This window comes from Typopeltis vanoorti, chromosome 23 (genome assembly GCF_054136105.1).
Source record: "Typopeltis vanoorti isolate ZY-2024b chromosome 23, IOZ_Tvanoo_1.0, whole genome shotgun sequence".
NCBI lineage: Eukaryota > Metazoa > Arthropoda > Arachnida > Uropygi > Thelyphonidae > Typopeltis > Typopeltis vanoorti.
In genome coordinates, this window is record NC_143571.1 from 7,016,161 (window position 1) to 7,034,035 (window position 17,875).

Here is a 17,875-nt window from a genome sequence, read left to right on the forward strand (position 1 = left end):
AGGTGCAAACTTTGTTTGCTTACACTTGGACCTAAATTTATTATACTTCTACCATGCCTATCTTTCCAGAGAATTTATAATCCTCTGTTTTAATTTTTTTTCTTCATTTTTTTTTAATTATACAAAACAGTGCAATTTGTCATACATGTATTTCTCAAAATGTACCAATAAAAGCAATCTATAAATGCTCCAGTTTATTTTGCCGAATGGTTAGCACTTCCATTGTCCACTCATGCCCTTAGTGGAATTGGACCCACCATGAGCATGGATGCTTGTAATTATCTTTAAGTCATAGTTGAATTTCATCACCTGGTGTTAGACCATCATTCTGCTTATCAGAGGCCAGAAGTGTCTTGAATTGCATTCTATGTTTGCTCTCTACCTGCAATGTTTCCAGACAACATAAAGGTACAAAAATAAAAAATTAAAAAAATAAATAAAAATAAGAAAAAAAATCCTTAGGCCCACCCATATACTATAGAGTTTACAAGCTTTTGTGTCTGGAAGTCACATAAAAAATTAAATCTAAATCATTTCCATACTAAAATAGATCATTTATATAAAGGGATATGTCTGTGAAAATACTACTGGTGGTGGTAGATGGTGTTGGTGGATTGTGAGTGGTGGAGATAGAGAGCTGTAGAGTAGATGCCCTCCCTCGATGAGTCTTTGGACTCCCTGGAGGTGTCATAATAATAATAATAATAATAATGTTATGTGCAATGCAATATGCATGCAACTAATTTGGAAGTTTTTTAAATTTTTATTAATTTATGCTGTTTTTATTTATACATTACCATCAGGTAGGATAGATAGCCAAGACTCGAGTCAAGTTACAAATCCAGAATATGCAAACACCAAGCAAGTAACAGCAAGTCCTACAAGTGGACAAAGAATAGTTAGTATTCTAATAATTATGTTAAATTGAAATCATAAGTTTTATTGGTGTGAGAAAAGTTTTATTCATTTTTCTTTTATTATTTTTTTGTTTTTTGTTTTATTTATTGTTAGAGGAAAGAGATGGTAAAAAAGTATAAAGAGAAAAATTAGAAAAATAAATTGATTCAATATTAATAAAGAACTACTATGTTATTGTATATTATTATTGTTATCATCAGACCTCCATGGTGTCAAGAGACTCATCATGGGAGGGCCCACTCTCACACACACACACACACACACACACACACACACACACACACACACACACACACACACACACACACACACACACACACACAGATCACCATACTCTCAGGTAATGAATTACACCACCACTTTTATTGAGGTATATTGAAGTGTGGGGATACCTCTCCAAAGTGTCTGAGTGATCTACAAAATCAATCTAAATCTCACTGAGTGACCCTAGATGATCACTACTAAACTCATCACTCCTGACCTGAATCACTCTAGGATAGGAAATTGAGTGGTGGTTCCACCCCGTGACAGGCAAAAACCAGCCATCAAACAGAACCTCTCTACTCCCCAAGAATCAACCTGTTTAAGTGCAGGGTTACCTCTTTCAAGAAACTTGGGTGATTCTTTGGATCACTTGGAGTTGGGTGATCTGACATCTCAGCTCTTCTGACACTTCAGCAGGGCTGTTCATATCCAAGGGAAAAGCATCCAGTGAGGTGTCTGCAAGACCACTTCAGCAGATTCCACAAATGCACAAAAGCTCACAGTGGTATCCAGACCAAGAAGGCATACCAAGCTTGAAATAATGCAAAATATATTTCCCATATGCAAGTAATGACCTTATTATTAAAATACTCTGGATCAAGATATGTGTTGAAAATTTTTCCACTTGGTTAGACCATAATGAGATACTAAGGTTCAATATTGAGATTTAGAGTGATCCTAAAGATCACTCAGAGTTTTTGGAAGGTATCCTCATACTTCAGTATACCTCAATAAAGGTCAGAACTGGTCTGGGTAGTTGCCCTTATCATAATGCATAGCATTATACACATCCAAAAGGGATGTGCTTAGCTTTAGGGGATACTAAGGCAGTTGATGTGAAGTCATTAGCCTCTATATGCAAGTAGCTCAGTTATGAAGATACTTCACCTGCAAACTGTGTTGCTTACACTTGGATAAAGGACTAAACCAAGTGGAAAAACTTTCAACAGATAAATTCTAACAATTCCACATAATGCCAAAGTATCACTAATTTGGTCAACTGTTACTCTACTGGCCTGACCTCTGGTGAGAAAAAAAACTCTTCAAGAAAGCTGCAGTCCTGTTTTATATGGCAATAGATCAAATTCTTATAAACCTTTAATAATCCAGCAATAGTGGCAGCCATTTATCTGTATTTAAAATAAGGGTCGAGGTTTGTTATTAACAAATTATGACTATGATCCTGGAGTACCGTAGTTCTAATTATAATGATCTGTTAGAACAAAAAGTTATATGGATCAAATATGTTCCCCCCATATTCTTGAGATTTTTAGGCCATCAGTATTGCTGAGATTAGTTTAGTTGATTAGAATTTCACAGGCTTCTTTAAATTTCTGCTTATGCCAGGTTGTTGTGTGATGTAAGGAAGAGATGTCTTTCCAGTCAAATACTGTGTGATCAGAAATGTCAAATTTACCATAGTGGTTAAATTTGGTGTTGTTAGTGTTCTTTTTCTGGATAGGAATCGTGTTTCTGGTTTCACCTATATAGGGGAAATCAGAAACATACTCATATATTATTATTATCATGACACCTCCAAGGAGTCCAAAGACTCATCGCAGGAGGACACCTACTATACAACTGTCTCCACCATACACCGAACCTCTACTACCAATCAACGCCATCTACCGACCACTACAACTAGTATTTTTTTGTCTGTAAATTGCGCATTCTGAAGGGCCGATTTGTCTGTATGCGGGATGAAAAACCCAAGTTTCCAGGAGAAAAAACCCTGCTACCTCCGTATGAGATCGGCTAACTCACCTTCGATTGAAAAAGTCCACATAAAGATTCTCTCAATAAAGTCCACATAAAGATTCCTCCATAAACACACACACACACACACTGTGTGTGTGTGTGTGTGTGTGTGTGTGTGTGTGTGTGTGTGTGTGTGTGTGTGTGTGTGTGTGTGTGTGTGTGTGTTCCAAATACCAAGTAATTTTATATAAACTTGGTTTTTAATCCTATTTCCCAAGTAAGCAAACAGACAAGTAAGTCAAGTTTGTGCCTGCACATATTGCAAGTCTGGGCAACTTGTGGTAAAGGTGGATTAAGCTCTGATCAATTTTCCTTAGTATTTTTCCCTTAATATAAAGCACATCCCCTTGCAGAGATGTATGGTGCTATGCATTAAAGGCAATAGTCACTATCTATGCCGGTTTTGACCTTTATTGAGGTCTCGTCAATGGGAGCCAGACCTGACAATGCTAAGGTTGAAGTAATGCAGAGCTTATGAATTGTTAGGTCTGGCTCCCACTGACAAGACCTCAATAAAGGTCGAAACTGGTATGGATAGTGACCATTGCCTTTAATGCATAGCACCATACATCTCTGCAAGGGGATGTGCTTTACACTAAGGGGAAAAATACTAAGGAAAGTGATCAGATCTTAATCCACCTTTACCACGAGTTGCCTCAGACTTGCACTATTTGCAGGCGCAAACTTGACTTACTTGTCTGTTTGCTTACTTGGGAAATAGGATTAAAAACCAAGTTTATATAAAATTACTTGGTATCTGGAATACATAATATACCCAAGTTAAAAACTTTCTACATATATATGTATATACACATGTTACAGATCCATTCAATCTAGAGTGGGCCAAGCAAAGAAGGGGATGCTTGGAGGAGTTGAATAAGTCATTTAATTTAGCAAGAGGTGTCAACGGTGGTATTAAGGTTGAGTTTGTATAGTATTTTTTGTTGGAATGGGATGGATTGAAAATGGAATGGGAAGATTTTATTGCAATCTATTTGTATTTTTAGATTCAGTCTTGTAAAGGATTTCTTGATAGTATTTTTGTAGCAGCTGCTTTTTTTTAGGAAAGTATTGCTGATGCCAGCCTGGTTGGCCAAGTGATTAGCGTATCTGCTCTCCAGCAAAAAGACTGTGGGTTTGAATCCTGCTGTGGACATGGATGTTTGCGATTGTCTGGGAAAATACTAGTGGTGGCGGTGGTGATGGATGGTAGATGGTTGTAGTAATTATGGTTCGTTGTGTTTGGTGGATTGAGTGTTGGAGACAGAGAGTTGTAGATGAGGTCCTCCCCTCGATGAGTCTTTGACCTCCCTAGAGGTGTCACGTAATAATAATAATAATAATAATTCATAATCCATGTTTAACCACTTGCTCACAGAAGCAAATCTTTATGGTTCTATTTATGAGTTGGGTGTGAGCAAGAGTATTCACGTATGTATTGGCTGGTATGAGTAGGCCTGCAGGAAACAAAAGTGAAAGATAGACTGCACAACAGAAGATGTCTGACAAATGTATCCAAAAATGGAAGTGTGTTTTCTTTCAACTTCAGTGGTGAATTGAATGCATTTGTATTATTTATTAAGGTGGCTGAGGAAGGTGTCCAAAATTTCACATCCATGGGGCTAGATAACAAAAATAGTATCAGTATCTGTGCCAAACTTTATTATTATCAGACCTCCATGGAATCAGAGACCAACTTATATGTCTCAATCATATCTCCTATCTTCTTCCTATTCATATTGCAAATTGCAAATTACATACTCTCCATCTGTCTTCATACCCTGCATTAAAAGACCAGTTACCACCTTTGTGAATCTTCTCTGGACCTTTTGCATCTTCTTCATCATGAAAGCAATGTGACCAAATCTTTGCACAGTAATCCATATGAGGCCTGATCAAACCCTTATACAATGGAACTATAACCTCTTTATTTCTGCATGTCAAGGTCCTCAACATCATTGCTATTATCAGATGTAAACTTGTGAAATGTGTCCTCTGAACTTTAGATCCTTATCCACTACCACTATCAGATCTCTCATCTATACCTCTTTCAAAATTTCCCTACCAAGTCTACTTTATATACTTTTATACTTTGCATTCCATCTTGAAATTTCAGATCCCTACACTTTGCAACATCATTCATAATCTATTCAAATCCTCCTTTAAGGCCACAACATCTGTTTGACTCTGTATTGTTCTCCTAAATTTTGCATCATATGCAAGCAGTTGCATATCTCTAGTTAAAACCATCCCAGGATCACTAATATACAAGTCTAATAACAATGGCCCCAATACAGACTTCTGTGGCACACCTCTGTTGACTTTCATCTTTTTGAATATCCCTGCTGGATATACAACTTTCTGATACATATCGAAGAGCCAGTCACCAATCCAACTCACTAGTCTGTTATCCAATGCCATCCATTTCAATTTATTTAACAGCTTGTCGTGTGGCACTTTATCAAAAGCTTTTGCAAAACCTAAGTACGTGGGTGGTCTGAAAAGTTTTTGGCCTCAACTATAAATGCAACACTATCGGCAAGATTTTTTTTTTTTTTTCTAAGTTGGTACATCTGTCATAAGCACTGATATGAAATTGCAAGTCATTCTATCAGTAGTTTTTTTTATACAGCTGTCGGAAGCCAAAGTGTTGTCTGTATCCCTTGAAATGGATAAAATTGAGTATCGTGCAGTTATAAAATTCTTTGTAAAAGAAGGTTTAATGCCAAAAGAAATTCTTTTGAAGTTCATAAAGTTTATGAACACTCTCTCCTTCATTTTTGATGATTAAGAAATGGGCTGCTGAGTTTAAATACGGGTGTGTGCCAGCCTTGAAGAAGGAGAATGGATGTCAATTTAATGTGGAAAAATGTAAGGTTATGCATTTTGGGTTAAAAAATTAACAGCAGTATATCACATTGGTGGAACTGTACTCCAGGAGATTGATGAGGCCAGGGACTTGGGTGTGTTGGTGTATAGGGAGTTGAAGTTTAGGGGGTACATCGCAAAAGTGGCTAAATCAGCACTTGGATGCTAAAGAATACTTTGACGAGCAGAGATAAGCAAGTTATTGTTCCTCTGTATCGAGCCTTGATAAGACCCCATCTAGATTACTGTGCCCAGATCTGGTCACTTAGGTTTCTTCTTGATGGGGAGGAGGTTGAGAGGATCCAGAGGCGAGTGACCAAGATGATAGCAGGTCTATGGAATGAATCTTATGAAAACAGATTGAAAATTTGTGGGTTGCAGAAATTGGTTGATAGGCGGAAAAGGGGAGATATGATTGAGACATTCAAATTGCTGTAGGGTTTCTATAGGATTAATTCAGAGGATATTTTTGAGAACAGGACTGGTGGTGTGAGGACTAGGGGACATCCATGGAAACTGGGCAAGAATGTGGTTAGTAAGCGTGTTAGAGCTGGGTTTTTTACTTTTAGAGTGGTGAATGAGTGGAATAAGCTGCCTGAGTCTGTTGTGGGTGCTGTGACAGTGAATGAGTTCAAGGCAAATGATAGGCATATGATAGATACTGTGTGCATGTCAAATAGTTGTCATGACATGATGTTTAGGGTTTCCCTCAATGAGTCTAAGGACTCCTTGGAGTCGCCCATAATAATAATAATAATCCACATGAAGGATGTCCGAAAATTGTAACAACACCAGAAATCATTGATCAAGTGCACAAACACGCACTTGCATGAAAATCTATAAACAGTGCTTGACTGTTTATATAAGAATAAAACTGATTTTGTGCATCGATTTATTACTACGGATGAGACTTGGATTCACCAGCACACACAAGAATCCAAACAGCAGTCAAAACAGTGGACAGAAGCCAGTTGTTCAGCTCCAAAGAAGACAAGGTCATGGCATCGGTGTTTTGGGATTCTAAAGGCATTTTGTTTATTAATTACCTTGAAAATGGTAAAACAATAACCGGGGAATATTATTCAAATCTTTTAACCAGACTATACAAAAAAAATTTGTGAGAAAAGACCTGGTTTGCAGAAGAAAAAATCATCTTTCATCAGGATAATGCACCTGCCCACAAAGGTGTTTTGGCAATGGGAAAATTAAGGGATCTGCGCTATGAATTGGTCTAACATCCACCATATTCCCCAGATTTGGCTCCCTCTGACTTCTGTCTCGTCCCAAAACTAAAACTCTTCCTCACTGGTCAGCGTTTTTCTTTGAATCATGAGGTGATTGCAGATGTAGAGGGGTATTTTGCAGATCTTACTGAGAACCACTACAGGAATGGGATAATTGCTCTGGAGCATCACTGAAATTAGTCTTAAGGGAGATTATGGTGAAAAATAAAGATAATTTTGAAATTATAAATTCGGTTTTTCATAGTTAGGCCAAGAACTTGTCAGACCACCCACATATACCAATGTATATGCATCTCCCTCATCCAAGAGAATCATCACCTTGTTATAGTGCATAAGTAAGTTAGTAAAACAGGAACTTCTTTAACAAATGCTTGTTGACAACTATAGAGAATGCTTTTGTCAAGCCATTTCTGTATCCTAGTTCTCACCAATCTCTCCAATACTTTAACCACATTTCCAGATATGATACTAGTTTGAGTAGAATTTCACAAGCTTCTTTAAATTTCTTCTTACACCAGGTTTTTGTGTAATGTCAGGAAGAGACATCTTTCCAGTTAGTTCTGTGTTGAGTATCTATTGTGTGATCAGAAAGGCCAGACATGGTAAAACATGTCTTCTGAAAAACTCTAGGGTTTTTCTTGACTTGATTTGCTTATTTCTCCTCATGCTGCACTTTTGCTGTCCTTACCAACCAGGCCACCTTCCTGACATTTTCTTTATACTCATTCAATTGAATGTTATCATTATACACAGTATCCTCTTCTTCCAGATATTATGCTTAATCCCTTTATTCATCTATTTAATACCTATCAGCCTTTTGACCTTTGAACTTTGGTTGCCTTTCTTCAGCATATCCTGCAGTTGATCAGCTAGTCCAGAGTGGCTGTGTTGGTGAAACTGGATGTAGTTCATGTGTTCAGAAATTCTAATGTTTTGTTTGTCCTGCCTGTTTGGCCATGTAGCAGAGTTTGCAACTTCAAGGGAACTGGGTAGGTCTAGGGAGTGTGTCTTTCGTGGATCTGGCATACAGATCTTGAATGGAAATGCTTCAAACAATGATCTCCTTGCCATTCTCCAGTGAGGTAAATACAATCTAGTCAACTTCATTGTTACCAAAATGGAAATATTTCACTTTACTGCCTTGAACCAGTGAAATCAGTATTATGAGAGGTGACACATTCTGTTACTTTACCTCAATTTCCAGAAGATCAGATTTCTCTTATAGAATTTATGCCTATAGCCTTTTATGGCACACACCATATCCCACTTCTAGCATCCAAATATCTTTGTATCCTCTTCCTAAAACTCTGTTATCTTGTAAAATCTCTTGCGATAAATTAAATTAATTAACTTTTCAAGTTCAATTTTACAGAGCTTTCCAAGCATATAGAAAATAGAAATCATGTTGTAATAAAATAGATGTGATAATTTAGCATTAAAAATACATAATTTAATTCCCATTGAGTTATATGTAAATGGAAAAGAGGGGATTAACCCAGATTAGAACAATGACTAAGCAAAAAAAAAAAACATTCGCAAGGCCTTGCGAATATAAAAATATGTGCCCATGAATGGAGTGAGCTGAAGTGATGTCATCATGCTGGCAGGTGATCCTGGAAACTATAATGCAGTAACAAAGGATTAGAGGCGATATAAAAGAGGACTAAGATGAACCAGCAAGGTTCTTGATTTTGGGTTCTAAGTTTTTTACTTCCCGGAGGACAGAGTTCTAAGTGTGTGTGTGTGTGTGTGTGTGTGTGTGTGTGTGTGTGTGTGTGTGTGTGTGTGTGTGTGTGTGTGTGTGTGGAGGCAAGGCCATTTTCATTGGAACTCCTGTTTGGATGCATGGACATGCTAGGAGAGTGCGACTACTTGCTGTCATAATGGAAACTTTGGCAGTACTGATGGAACAATCACTCTAATCTTGTCTGGCAATTCCCAGCGCGAGAACTTCCACATCATCCAAGCAACAATCGTAACCTATGATGAAGATGTAACTGAGGTTTTGTTCGATTGTCTGAACTGTGTATATGAAAGATTCCTGTAAGTAAGCACATTTTGTTAATGCTTATGAATAATACAAGACTGTATGCCTGATGAGTGTTTTTTTACTACTGTGCTGTCATCACTGCTTGTTTCATTTAGCAGTTTTTCAAAGTAATTACTCCATACTTCAAGGATATCTTTTTCTCCCATTTTCATGTCACCTTTATCATCTCTAATTCCTTTTACAGCACTCTTTCCTCCATTCTTAAGCTTCTTCAACAACCTCCAGAATATTTTGCCACCTTCTTGATATTTATTTTCTATATTCTTGCCAAAGTCCTCCGATGACTTTTGTTTAGCTAGTTTTACACAGTGTTTAGCATTCTTGCATTTGTCTCTGTATTCTCTAAGAGTGTAAGCTGACTTATTTGACAAGAACTTTTGATATGCTTTCTTCTTTTTCTTCACTGCCTCTTTAACTTCCTGTGTCCACCAGGGAGTTCTGATTTTTTTATCCTTGCAGATAACCTCATCACATGCCTCTCTGGCAGAATCAATCAATGTTTTCTTCAGAGTTTGCCACTGAATCTCCAAGGTTTGATTCCTGTTCTCAAACTCATTTTTTCTTCAATAATCTTTGTGTATTTTAGTCTACAGTTCACATCTGAGAGCTGCTCAACTTTTATTCGCTTTAAAACTTTCTTACATGTTATTCTTTTCAATATGAAATTCAATTTTATCCTGCTCAAGACTAAATAGTGATCACTTCCAATTTCAAATCCTCTGTACACTCTGGTGTCCTACACCAGAGAGAAAACATCACTATCAACAATAACATAGTCAATGAGACTTTTCTTATTCCTAGCCTCTTCTCTCCATGTGAATTTGTGCACATTTTTATGTTGGAACATAGTGTTAGTAATAACCAGTCCATGTCCTGAGCAAAAATCCAACAGATATTTGCCATTATTATTAGCTTTGCTCTTTTCTCCAAATTTTCCCAAAATATTTTTGTATGTCTGACAATCATTTCCTACTCTGCTATTTAGATCCCCAACAAGGACCAACTTTTCCTTTTTCATTGTGTCAGTTGCTTTTTCTAAAGCCTCAAAAAATTCCTCCACTTCTACCTTAGTAGAACCTTCTGTGGGACCATAGGCACAAATAAGTCTCATTGTCCAGTTCCCCATTCTCATATTTGCCCACATTACTCTACTAGAGACTGACTGCCATTCAAGAAGATTAGCCTCATATTTTGTGTTGAATACTATGGCTACTCCTTCTTTTCCTTGATTGTCATTGCCTGAATATAACATTTTGTATTTATTGATCAGAAAGATCTCACCAGTTTTGGTCTTTTTTGTTTCAGTCACCCCTATTATGTCGATCTGGTACTTATCTAATTCCTCAGCTAGCTCCATTTCTTTGCCATTCAGGCTTCTTACGTCGATAGTACCAATCTTTAACTGTGGTGATGTTGAGTTGGGGTTTGTTTTCAGATTTGTTCCAGTAGCTGACTTTTCGCTGTTCGCCCTGGTTCCCTGGCAAAAACAACGGGGGCCTTGTTTAACCGGGCGACGCCCCAGCCGGCATGAAATTTTGTCATGTTGTACCATCATTTTTTATTTTGGTTTATCTAATAAGAATACAATTTGGTCGGCTAAATCCCAAATTGCCAGCCCATCCTCGTTCGTTCAGTATCCAAGTAGATACCCAACAGGGTGCACCACGAGAAGGTGAGGATTGGACATTAGGTCAGAAGCCCTGGTCGGTTCTCCGCATTCCTTTAAAGGCTATGTGGAGGTCTCCTCTCAGTTATACAGCTTTGACCCTTAAGCACCCCATGTTCTGCCTTTTCTGTAGATATTATTTTCAAATTTTCAATGTTTTAACTAAACAGGCCTCTATCATTCCTCATACAAGCAACTGCAGGTTATCATCCATATCAGCCTAGTTGGCCACATGGATAGCATTGCCACTTTCCAAAGAACTGGTTGTGAGTTCAAATACCACTTTGGATATACAAGTGTATGAATATCTTTAGGGGATAAATGAATATCATTTCTCAACTAAGGTGAATATCAAACCATCATCCTACTTATTGGAAGCTACTCAAAGTACTACAAGCTTTTCCTGTCCAAGAAACATATCAATAGGTTTCTTATTTCTTCTTAATCACACACGTGTGCACACACACACGTGCACACACACACACACACACACACACACACACACACACACACACACACACACACACACACACACACACACACACACACGCACGCACGCACTATGATATCTAACTATGGTGAATCATATTAAAAATTTATTTTTGTAAGATTAAGATTCCTTTTTTAAAAGTTATTTCTGCTAAAAGTTGCATTAATAGCATGCATTTTCACAATATCAGTTTTTATGTTTTGGTGTTTTTGTGACTGCCCAAATTCTGCATGTTATGTATCAAGCATATTTAATGAAATTTTCATGTTGCATGTACTGTTTATTATGTAATATAGTTTACAACTTATTTTATATAAAAAAAATTTTAAAGACTTTCTTTTATTTGTTTAGAATGCTGAAAATATATATAGTAATGACTCTAAATCTTCACCCCATTCTCTAAGTCCACGAGACAATAGACTGAAAGATCACACTTTACCTCTTTCTCCGAGTCAAGGGTCAAGAAATGTACATGATCCTTATCGTTTTACAAGAAGTACAGCTCAGCCACTTAAGACTTTAACATTGGATAGAACAAGAGTTTATCATAACAATCCAAAATATAGGTAAATCCATCCTTCATTCCTTATCATTAAATAATTTAAATATATGGTATAAGTTTACAACTATTTTCTGAGGCACAATACAAGTGTATCATACTTAAAAAAAAAAGAAAAGAAAAGAAAACAGCAGTACAAATAGGAACAGTTTAATAAAAATTTGGTATCTATTAAAGCACTTTGCTAGTAGGCCAGGAATACCAGAGTTCCAAAATGCTGAGTACAAAAGCTGCAAAGCTCAGTATTTTGTGATATTTATTTTTTTATTATTTTTTTTATTTATTTATTTTTCATATGCTGCTGTTCAAACAGAAATTTAAATGGATTGGAAAATCCTGAAGATACAAAACTTCTTTGCATGCCATTATAATGTTCCTTTTTGAAGAAAATGATTATTATTAGCATTTATTAGCATATTAGCAAATTATTAGCATACCTGCAAATAAAGATATTTACAGGTATGCTACCAATCATTTCCAGTTCTTATAGTTCTGATACACTAGAAAATTTTCTATAGGTTAAAAATGATATCAATGTTGAAAAGAACTTCTTCATCATTATCAAATATGCTCTTTCAAGAAAAGTTAAAATATTTACCAAGCATTAAGGCACTTCTAGAGATTACTACTTTGGTCTGACTGCTTGAGCATCTTTGAATATGATATCAAGAAAAACGCTTACCCATTTTCCTTGAATAAGTTGGAGGACTTCAAATCCACTTGGGAATATTCTTGAGGTATGGCCAGTAATTTTTAGAAATAAATCATGCCTGAAAACATAAGGAAAAAAAAAGCAAAATATAACAAATAACACAAAAATTGAAATATAGTCATATGCCTGGAGAAGGAGTGTTTTAGGTTCGATTCCCATCAGTGACGCGAGGAACTGAAGGATCTTCCTCAGCCATAGCCAAGTTAGCTGGTCTTGGGTGTGGACAGTAGGGTTTTCCCCAGTTTATCCTGGGGTTTTTCATCCCGCAAAGCAGGCAAACCGGCCTCAAGAACTCAACACTACAGCACATAGGATATACAGAGGCATAAGGCTGACTACCTTATCCTGTGAACGGTTTGAAGTCCGATGATTAATAAACCCTTGACACCGCAAGGTGAAAGAGGATGGGATGAGATGAGATGAGATGAGAAAATTGAAATATGAAAGGAAAAAAAAACACTTAACCTCTACAGAAAACAATTTACATAAAAAGAATGCCAAGTTAAAAAAAAGAAACCTCTGAAAAAAAAAATACTGGTATGAATTTAAGCATTGATTGTCATAAAAGGCTTTAAAATATTTCATTAAAATCCTTAATTAAAAAAAAAAGAGAGAAAAAAAAAAAGACAATGGAAATGACTTTTAAACCAAATTATAAAAATGTCATAAATGTTACACAATAACACAATAATTTAATAGAATCAGTCATCTCAAAATTGAAAAATAGGAAATCAGTTGGAAGTGATGGAATTTATAATAAAATTATAAAATATGGAGATAAAGACATGACCAAAGAAATGAGAAAATGTAATTAAATATAACTGAGAAAAGAGAGATCCTCAGTAAATAGATGATGAATATTACAATATCAGTATTTAAAAGAGAATACAATCTGAAACCAAAATCTATCAAGGAATAATCTTTTTCTGCAGAACCCTAATATTATATAATAATATAATACCCTTTGATAATGGGTAGACATTATCAAAGAAGAATTAGAATTAAGAAAATATAATGATTCACAACATGGTTTCATAAAGATAGATTGTGTACTGATGCTAATTTTGTTATAAGGCAAATAATAATAATAATAATAATAATATATATATATATATATATATATATATATACACAGTGCTTTTTTTCTGGAGGTACACAACAGTAAGCAGTACTGGCACTTTTTTCCTTAAGTTTTTAAAAATTTGCGATTTATTGACAGCAAAATGTATTATAAATATTCCGGTAGATGGTACTGTGTTCACGAATTGAATTTTCAGTTTTGATTACTCACAAGTTGGTACCCTGCTTTCCTGTTTCATAGGTTGGTATGCAACCGGAAACAGGAAGTTGTTCACTTCCGATTGCTTCCAGTATCAGTTTATCAGTTTTATATTCACCCTGCAACAGGCAGGTGCTCATGTGAGTTTTGAATTAATCTAAGTTAAATCAGTGCAATCATTGTTCAAAATGAGTAAAATAAGTAGTTATTGGAAGTTTTTTCCCACTTGGTTAGACTATAATAAATTTAGTTTAATCCTTTATCCAAGTGTAAGCAAACAAAGTTTGTGCCTGAAGTATCTTCAGGACTGAGGCAACACGTGGTAAAGGTGGACCAAGCTCTCATCACTCCTTGTCTTAGTATCTCCCATAATGCAAAGCACATCTCCTTGCAGACACATATAATGCTATACATTAAGGGAAGGACCACTACCTAGACCGGTTTCGACCTTTATTGAGGTCTCGTCAGTGGGAACCAGATCCAGAGGTGGTAATACTAAGGCAGAAGCAATGGAGAAGTCATATTTACCTATCTAGGTAGTGGCTCTTCCCTTAATGCATAGCATTATACATGTCCAGAAGGAGATGTGCTTTGCATTATGGGAGATACTAAGACAAGGCGTGATGAGAGCTTGGTCCACTTTACCAAGAGTTACCTCAGTCTTGAAGATACTTCAGGAGCAAACTTTGTTTGCTTACACTTGGATAAAGGATTAAACTAAATGTATTATAGTCTAACCAAGTGAAAAAAAAAAACTTTTAACATCTTTCTCTAAATCCAGAGTAATTTAATAATAAGGTGAGACACCTTTTGGCAACTCGTATAGGTAAATATAACTTCTCCATTGCTTCTGCCTTGTATGACCACCTCTGGGTCTGGCTCCCACTGATGAGACCTCAATAAAGGTTGAAACTGGTCTGGGTAGTGGCCCTTCCCTTAATGCATAGCATTATACATGTCTGCAAGGACATGTGCTTTGCATTATGGGAGATACTAAGACAAGGAGTGATGAGAACTTGGTCCACCTTTACCAGAGTTTGCCTCAGTCCTGAAAATACTTCAGCCGCAAACTTTGTTTGCTTACACTTGAATAAAGGTTTAAACTAAATTTATTATAGTCTAACCAAGTGGGAAAAAAAACTTCCAACATCTTTCTCTAAATCCAGAGTAATTTAATAATAAGGTGAGACACCTTTTGGCAACTTGTATAGGTAAATATAACTTCTCCTTCTGCCTTGTATGACCACCTCTGGGTCTGGCTCCCACTGATGAGACCTCAATAAAGGTCGAAATGGTCTGGGTAGTGTCCTTTCCCTTAATGCATAGCATTATACATGTCTGCAAAGAGATGTGCTTTACATTATGGGAGATACTAAGACAAGAAGTGATGAGATCTTGGTCCACCTTTACCACAAATTGCCTCAGTCCTGAAGATACTTCAGATGCAAAGTTTGTTTGCTTAGGTAAGCAAACAAAGTTGGCTTACCTAAGCAGTAATAAAGAATTAAACTAAATTTATTATAAGTAGTTACTTTATGCCAAGGAGTAAAAAAAAGGAAGGCTGAAGAAGCAGAAATTGTTGAATCTACTTGTGATCCTGTAAAACAGAAAACTAGCACCGAAAATACACTTGGTGAAGAGGATCACGAAACCAAGACCGAAGATCCACATTGTCAAAATTAAGCAGATTCTGATAATAATTGGCCCAAATATTGGACACTTTTGTAGAAAAATGACTCTGCAAGAGAAACGAGTAGCTGTATGTCAAGAATAAAATGTTGGGCTGTAAAGTGTGTCGCGATGTTAGAAGTCTTGCCGTTGATAAACACATGAGAACGAAAATTTCAGTGGAGTGGGCAAATGGTAAAATCAGTCATTTTGGAGAATCTCGCAAACAACAGTTAATGTCATTAAGAAAAAAGATTTATGATCATAAGGAGAGTGCAGCGCACAAAGTGTGCTAAAAAATAAAATCTGAAACAAAAAATGAAACATTAGAGAAAGTTTTCCTAAATACTTTGTCTCATAATAAAGAAATAACAGGAAAAGCGTTTCGAACCACTTACAAAGTTGTGAGGAGAAATCAGTCATTTAACAACTTTGAAGATGAAATAAATTTACTGGAACTTAATGGCCTAGACATGGGATATATCCTTCATTCTGCAAATGCTTGCATTAACATTGTGAGCCATATTGCAAATGAAATGAGAAAATCATTAATAGACAATATAGTGAACTCCAAGAACAAAATATTGTTACTTATTGATGAATCGACAGCTGTGAGTAACACAACAACATTGATTGTTATTGTTCGTGTAATTCTTCCTGAACTTTTGGCTGGCTGCTCTGAATCTTTTCCTAGACTTGATCGAATTATCAGATTTAACTGCTAGAGGAATTCTAAACTCTTTAATTAGTCATCTTGAGTGTTTAGGATTATCTGAAGATTACTTAAAGGAGTATTTATTGTCTGTAACTTGTGATGGTGCAGCTGTGTTGTTTGGTGTGTGCAATGGTGTAAGGAGGCTAATGCAAGAGAAGTTTCCTAGTGTTATTTTCTGGCATAGTGCTAGCCATCACCTTGAATTGTCTGCTAGTGACACAGTGAACAATGTGGCAGGAGTGAATTGCTTTAAGAGTTTCATGGACAAACTTTATGTGACTTATCATGCTTCATTTAAGAATGTCAAGGAACTACAGGAATGGGCAGTGACTCTAGAACTCCAATTTCTTAAAATTGGCAGAATTTTAAGCACTCGCTGGGTTGTATCTAGCTTTGGCACTGTTTCTGCACTGTGGCAAGACTTTGAAGCCTTCATCCATCACTTTCTGGAGGCAAAAGAAGACAGCACAAAGAAGCAAAACAGATTGCTTTCTTTATGAGGGCCTTTTAAGAAAAATAACGTCATGCAAGTTTGTTTTTGATTTGGTCCTTATGTGTGATGCTCTCTAAGAACTTAGTGAACTAAGTCTAGATTTACAAGAGAGAAATATTGACTTGTACAAAGCAGACAGGGAGATAAAGAATACAGTTCAACTTTTTGAAGAAAGAATTGAAAATCCTGGTCCATACTACAGTATTTCTCTTCAAAGTCAGAAGAACATGAAGTTCAAAGTGATTGAGCTCCACAAAAATGAAAGGCACAGTCCTGCAATAAGTTCATCTGCTTTCTATAAAAGTCTGAAAGAAGCTGTTGGAAAGCGTCTGCTTGAAGGAAATAGGCTGATTTGCCTGAATGTGCTGAGATTTTAGATTCCAATTATTAGTCAGAAAATCCTGGGAAGCATCTGACATTTGGTGAAGCTGAAATTAAAAAGTCAGCACGCAAATTTCGCTTAAATGAAAGAGAAGCAGTTTGTGGTTTCTGTGAATATCTTCAAGAAAATAAAGTCCTGGATATACTACTTCCTCTGAAGCACACTTTGGGCACAATTGCAATACCTTCCAGTGAATGTGAAAGGTGTTTTTCTCAGAGGAATCTTATAATTACTGCATCTAGGTCATCTGTGCTTGTACAAACAACTTCTACACTGATGTTCATCAGAATAGTAGGACCTCCTCTCACTCAGTTCAACTTTAGCAAATGTGTGGACTCGTGGCTGCTCTGAGGTCGTCATTCTGCAGTTGATACCAAAAGCAAGAAGCAATCTGGAGGCAACAAGGGTATATCAGAGGATATATTAAAAGTGTGGAAGTTGCTGTAATAACATCTTCATGGTGAGTACCGGTACCTTTTTTTCCAGAAATAAGCACTGTGTGTATATATATATATATTATTATTATTATTATTAACATCTAACTTCCATGGAGTCAGACTCATTATGGGAGGTACAACACTATTACAAAAAAAAAACATCCAACCATGCCTTAAACTAATTCAATGTGTCTGAATTTCACAACACACTCAGGCAATGCATTCCACACTCACCAACTGCTCTCCATGTAAAGAACCTTCTCATCCCCCACTCACAAGCTCCTTATACAGTTTCCAGGAATGGCCTCTTGTTCTACCCTCCCCCATTCTATGCAAAATCTCTTCCATGTCAACCTGATAACAATCCCTGTC

At 36.4% G+C, this 17,875-nt stretch overlaps 1 protein-coding gene across 1 annotated transcript in view; it reads left to right on the forward strand.

Moving 5' to 3' along the window:
• Positions 1–17,875, forward strand: part of LOC150093598 (tight junction protein 1-like) — a 712,683-nt gene that overhangs the window by 534,679 nt on the left and 160,129 nt on the right. The window contains exons 29-30 of the mRNA XM_090413230.1: positions 804–898; positions 11,610–11,824. Of these exons, the coding sequence (XP_090269356.1) occupies positions 804–898; positions 11,610–11,824 (310 nt within the window). The remainder of the gene's footprint in view (positions 1–803; positions 899–11,609; positions 11,825–17,875) is intronic.